The sequence below is a fragment of the Ochotona princeps genome, chromosome 15 (assembly GCF_030435755.1).
Source record: "Ochotona princeps isolate mOchPri1 chromosome 15, mOchPri1.hap1, whole genome shotgun sequence".
Lineage (NCBI taxonomy): Eukaryota > Metazoa > Chordata > Mammalia > Lagomorpha > Ochotonidae > Ochotona > Ochotona princeps.
In genome coordinates, this window is record NC_080846.1 from 53,575,733 (window position 1) to 53,581,781 (window position 6,049).

General features: G+C 51.9%; 1 protein-coding gene across 3 annotated transcripts in view; it reads left to right on the forward strand.

Annotated features, from left to right (window-relative positions):
* The window catches only part of CERS5 (ceramide synthase 5), a 31,368-nt gene extending 25,624 nt beyond the window's left edge, over positions 1–5,744 (forward strand). For 2 of the 3 annotated variants that reach the window (XM_004598971.4, XM_058673097.1), the window contains 4 exons: positions 1,995–2,123; positions 2,204–2,310; positions 3,275–3,431; positions 5,311–5,744. In XM_004598971.4, coding sequence (XP_004599028.2) covers positions 1,995–2,123; positions 2,204–2,310; positions 3,275–3,431; positions 5,311–5,460 — 543 coding nt within the window. In that variant the 3' untranslated portion in view covers positions 5,461–5,744. Of the gene's footprint in view, positions 1–1,994; positions 2,124–2,203; positions 2,311–3,274; positions 3,432–4,136; positions 4,246–5,310 lie in introns of all 3 variants that reach the window. The other variant, XM_058673096.1, reaches the window with a different exon arrangement.
* Positions 5,745–6,049: the final 305 nt, after the last annotated feature.

The window sequence follows — 6,049 nt, forward strand, 5'->3', positions numbered from 1 at the left end:
CTTGCCATTTCAAGCACGATAAAGTCACTGCAGAATCCATTGATTGACGTAGTCCAGCTTAGAGTCTTCATTTGCCCAGTTTTTCACTGCCAACATATGGCTGGGGTAGCTGGTTGATTTGTTCTGTCCTCTGTTGTGGTGCCAGGTGTCCTCTGCAGGTTCCGATAGACTGCCATATCCTCCATGTGCACCGGGTTATGCTGTCCACTGCTCAGTCCAAGCCTCTGAGGAGGCTCGGCTCTGGCACTTGCACTCCATGGCAGATCATGGAACCTGCCCTTCTCTTCATGGTTAGGATTCTGAGTCCAGCAGTTCGATTGGGGAGATCCCCAACCAGACCAGATTCTTGTGTGTACTTGCAAGTACAGGGCCCAGCATAGTCTATCGCCCCAATCAGCTGGTTGTTGCAATTGCTGGGTCGGTTATGTTTCCAGCCCTGTCTTCCACTGGAACCAGTGGGTGTTGCAGTGCAGCCTGGTTCTGCCCAGCACACACTCAGCCCTCACATAAACCAGTGGGAGCTGCAGCCTAGTTGGAGTGACCCAAAATAACCCCCACCAGGCCCACCCCCTGCCCTGGTTCCTGTGTTTGCCCATATGTACCACAGACTAGTCTAGTCTGTCCCACAGCCCATTCGGCTCTTATACATGTCAATAGGCATTGAAGCCTAGTTCAACCCAACCAGCTCCACTGTGCAGCCCACACACATGCTGGTGGTTGCCGTTCTGTCCAGCCACCCCTGCCCCAGTCCTGGTTTTCATGCTCGCCAGTGGGAGTGGTAACCCAAGAGGGAGGTGCCCACTATTTCCTTACTGGGCCACTCCTGGATCATGCACTCTCTGGGTGGTTCTGTAGTTAACTTGACAGATTAGCCACTGGTGCCAGCATCTGATATCTGGTGCTGCGGCAAAGCCCAACCAACCCTCACCCATTCTGCTTTATGTTTGCACCAGTAGGGACAGTCAACCAAGCCTGGCTCTTCCCTGATCTGGCTAACATGAGGCCCACAGGTGTTGTAGCCCTGCCCGGTCTGGTGTGCCCCATCCTAACTCATGCTCTCCAGTGGGCGAGGTGTTCCAGCAGGGGGGCCCTCCAAATTCCCCCTACCAGCTTTACCCCCTCCCTCCCTGGTTCCTACTAGTTGGGCGCTGCGGCCCAGTCTAGCATGGCCCACCTCACTTCAGCATTTGCTAGTGGGTGCTGTAGCCTGGCCCAGCCCGGCCCACCCCCAATTCCAGCTGGTGGGGCACCAGTTCTAATTCCGGTGGCCCTGCTCCCCACCCAGCTCCCTGCCTGTGGCCTGGGAAAGCAGTCAAGGATGGCCCAAAGCCTTGGGACCCTGCACCTGCATGGAAGACCTGGAAGAGGTTCCTGGCTCCTGGCTTTGGATTGGCTCAGCTCTGGCTGTTGCAGCCACTTGGGGAGTGAATCAACAGATGGAAGGTCTTCCTCTCTGTCTCTCCTTTCTGTATACCTGCCTTTACAATTGAAAAAAATGGATCTTGGGAAAAAAAATCTGAAAGCAGGAAGTGCTTTGCAGTAAGATGGAGCGTTTAACTAAAAAGCATTTATCTAGAACTTTGTGGAAGAGTTTAGCATTGCTCCTTTGCAGACACTTCCTTTCTCTCGTATCCCTTCAGTTGAAATGTCTTCCGTTAAAGCCAGAAAGCTTTAGCATCTCAGGGACATGTAAGCCTTGTGTGTTCCTGCACCGCCTGGGGGAGTCCTCCCACGTGTCAGCTCAGCATGCGTGCTCTGCAGATTCTGCAGTGATCAGAGAAAACCGCTCTGCTGGGTGCTTCGGGTGTGCTAGCACAGACTGGGTCAGTCACTGGAGGGATGCTGGCTTAAATGCCAGGCGGCTTCTTCAGGGAGAACGTAATCAAAGTGGACCCTGTGAGGGGTAGTGGTCAGACTCTCAGAGTAATGCAAGCTGGCCTAGCTGGCATTGCCACAACTTTGCCCTTAGCTCACGCAGTCCCTTTCCTTCCTAGGACTTCCTGCTTATGTTTGTGCATCATCTGGCCACTATTGGGCTTATCACCTTCTCCTACATCAACAACATGGTCCGGGTGGGAACTCTGGTCATGTGTCTGCATGATGCCTCAGACTTCTTGCTGGAGGTAAGAATCTAACTTTCTATCCGCTTCTTCCTTTGTGAGAACTGACCCTCGTCCCAACTCAGTTCTCTTCCTTTTCACAGGCAGCTAAGCTGGCAAATTATGCCAAGTATCAGCGACTGTGTGACACCCTCTTCGTGATCTTCGGTGCTGTTTTTGTGGTCACTCGTCTAGCAATCTATCCAGCCTGGTAGGTGGCATGCCTTTGGAGCTGTTAGGTATGTGGTTAACAGGAAGCCGGAACCCTGGTGTCCTACTGCTTCCTTGGCCTAAGTCAGCCCTTTGTAGAACTCTCCCAGGACCCCCGCCGCCTTCCACAAGGCTCCCGACTCAGGGGAGCAGTTCACTGGCTTTCGGCTTTCCTGATTCCTTTCTGGGGGACAGTGCTCCTGTTCTGTCTGAGTCATCCCTTTGCCTTTTGCACTGATTACAAAATGCTTGGACTCTTTTCACTCATGATGTGCCTGCTGTATACCCATTTTCTCACCCTGACCAACACACACACAGATGATGATGATAATGATGAAGGCAAAATGACAGAGATCTTCCATCTGTTGGCTTCGTCCCCAAATGGCCCCGACAGTCAGGGCGGGCCAGGCCAAAGCCAGGGACCTGGAACTCCATTCTGGTCTCCATGTGGATGGCAGGGACCCAAAGATGTGGGCCGTCTTCTGCTGCCTTCCCAGGTACGTTAGCTGGGAATTGTATCAGAAGCAGTGTAGCCAGAACTCAAACCACTGCTCCAAGATGGGCTGCAGATGTTGTAAAGAGCGGCTGCCCACTGTGACACACAGTTGTACAGCCACCACCAGTTCATGCTGTAGTCAGTGACCCTTTGAGGTGCAGACTGCTTAATCTCAGGAAATCTGCTATCTACTGTCTTGCATATACTAGATCTGAAACTGCCTGTTGGAAGTGACTGACTGTGACTTTATCAGTTCATAAGAGTTGTAGCTCCTGTGTTCTTAAAAATAGAAAACCCCCCAGTCTCCTTCCTTTCTTTATCCTTTCTCACTGTGTATAAATAACCCTGGAATTCAACTGATTTAAGCTATGGGAGAGGTGCACACAGGTCCCTTTCTCCCAGGGAGTGCCACCTCTTTCCTGTCTGCCCAGCTTTAACCTTGGAATCTGACAATTGACTTCTCTTCCAGGATTCTGAACACGACCCTCTTTGAGAGTTGGGAGATGATCGGGCCCTATCCTTCCTGGTGGCTCTTCAATGGCCTGCTCCTGGTCCTACAGGTTCTGCATATCGTCTGGTCCTACCTAATTGCACGAATTGCTTTCAAAGCCTTTATCCGAGGAAAGGTGAGAATGCAGGATGGTTTCTTCGGGCTGTGTGGGAAGATGGGCGTTAGCCAACAGGCTGTCTTGCCGTCTGGCCTTGTGATTCCCATCTGGACAGGCAAGCCTAGCAGAAAGCCGAGGGTTCCAGAGTGTTTGCCCTTGAATGTTTATGAATGTTGCAAGAAGAAGGATCCATCATCTCCCTGTCCCTTAAGACTGACTGCAGGTGAAGAACAAGTGGGCTGTGGAGCTGAGAGAAGGCTTCCCCCATTTCCTGCCCCTCAGCTACCGTCTTGGAAGGATTTCACATTCTTTCTCAGCCCAGGGGCCTTTCCCAAAGGAGATCACAGGCAGAGCACTAAGATATGAACATCAGACTGCTGGAGTGCTTAGGAGGGGCTGCTGGGAAGGCGGTCAGCTGTGTGCCTGCCTCCCCCCTCTCTTGATGAGGCAGGGGTCTTACGTGTTTAATACAAAAGCCTACAGGCTCAATGATGCCATTATTAAATTTCATTAGAAAACTCAGCGTTGAGTTTTCTCCAGTGGTGAGGACAGATTAGCCCAGCAGTTTGAGCCTTCGTGAGTACAGAATCCTGAGGGGAGGGACTCTAAGAAAAGTGGTTGGAGTGGCCTGGGTATGTGTGCTCTTCTGTGCTGTCGTTGTAGGTGGCTCAGTGCGCTGATGCACCTTGCTATAGCGACTGCATGTCTTTCTTTCCTGACCAGGTGGCCTGTCCAGGAAGGATTAGACCCAGACTCTGTACTCTCCACTCTTTTCTCACCTCCTTCCTTTTTTCTATGCCTGCTGGGAGTTGGACAGTTCCATCTCTTGCATGTAAGTGTATCTGTGCTTCTAGTGCTGGGGGAAGCGGTTCTCTTCCTGTTCTCCATTCTGTTTCCCTGTGTTTGTCTCCAAGCACCCTCTCTCCTGAGCTGTGGGACTGCGCTAGACTACAGCCGAGCTCGCCAGGTCCTTTCCCCCCTCCGATCCAGAGATGTTCTGCCCTCTGGTGGAAATGTCCTAATCATCAGGTGACCAAGTTAGTCTGGGATCAGACGTCCACAGCCTATAATAAACTGTTGGTTCTGGGAATGATCCAGAATAAATGCCCACCTTCTGGGTAACAGCAGCTGCAGCTTTGCTCCTCTTCATTCCTTTCTCTCCCTTACTTTTTGGTCCTGATTTTAATTATAGATTCATGATCCATGAGTTCAGAGGTCAGAAGTCTAATGCTGGACTCAGGGTTTTTCCTCCTCACATTTATGACCCATGAGACTTTAAAGTCATTTTTTTTATTTGCAGGACAGCTTGTTTTAGAAAACATTGTTCTTTCTCAAACTCTTCATCTGAAAATACAAAACACAAAAGCTCACTGTAAGATGTGAAGGTTCGCGGGTGACAAAGTGGGAGTGGCGTCCTCTTCGGTCACCGCCTGCCCTTGGGGCAGCTAAGCGTCAGGTGACCTAGACGGGGGAAAGGAGAGAAGATTTGGATGTGGTGTCATGAAATAATGAGGCCTGAGGCCAGAAGTAATAGAGACTTCTGCTAAAGCTCCCATGGATCAGGTTTGAGGAAAACAAAGCCCAGGGTAGCCAGTCTGCATGAATGCAGTGCCCACAGCACCAGAAGATGGAGGCAGCAGGACAGTCATGCGTGCTTCTCTGGTTAACTGTCAGCCGTGACTAGGAATGATGTCAGCTCTCAGAGTTCTGACGGAAGGATGCTCTCTGCTGCAGGATTAGGTAGAATAGAGAGAAAGACAGAATGCAGGCGAAGCTCCAGAACACAGGTGCAGCCAGGTGTCATCAGGAAGAGGGCCGGACTGGGGGGCATGCTCAAACGGGGGCTCTGGGAGCCTGATCTTTCTCACTTCCCTACCTTTGGTTCCATGCCATGCAGGTGTCCAAGGATGACCGCAGTGACGTGGAGAGCAGCTCCGAAGAGGAGGACGTGGCCACGTGCACAAAGGGCCCCTGTGGCAGCAGCTCCAGCAACGGGGCCAACTGTGTGAACGGTCACATGGGAGGCAGCCACTGGGCTGAAGAGTAAAGTGGCTGGTATGGGTGCTCGAGCACACGTGGACTAGGTAGGCCACCAGCAGCCCACGCTGTTGGGGCCTCCCCACATCTGCACTCCTGTGGGACTGCAAGGCACTGAGGAGAATCAAACAAGCAAATATTTTCACTTTTTTTTTTAAATGTCTGCCATTTTGTATTTAATAGCCTTCAGGTCCTTAAATAATGTTATTTGCTGTGTGTGTGTGTGTGTGTGTGTGTGTGTGTGAGAGAGAGAGAGAGAGAGAGAGAGAGAGAGAGAGAGAGAGCGCATCTGAGTTGACACAGTTTGGGACTGGGGCCACTAGGCCTTACCTGGTCCTCTCTGACCACCTCTGAAATTGCGCTGGCCCGGGACTGTCCCCGTCACTGCCCTGGGCTGAGAGCCTCTGGACCGCCGGAATGGAGCCGTCAAGTTCAGTCCCCGGTTTCTGCACTGTTCTTCTCTTGGAGCCGGAATCTCCTGCATTGATGAAGTTGTGTAGAAACAGAGAGCCATGGGTGGACAGCCAGGACTGCTGTAGCCTCCAGCCAGCTCCCCTTCCTACCACCTGATGCTGACAGGGACGGCCACCAGCGCCCTG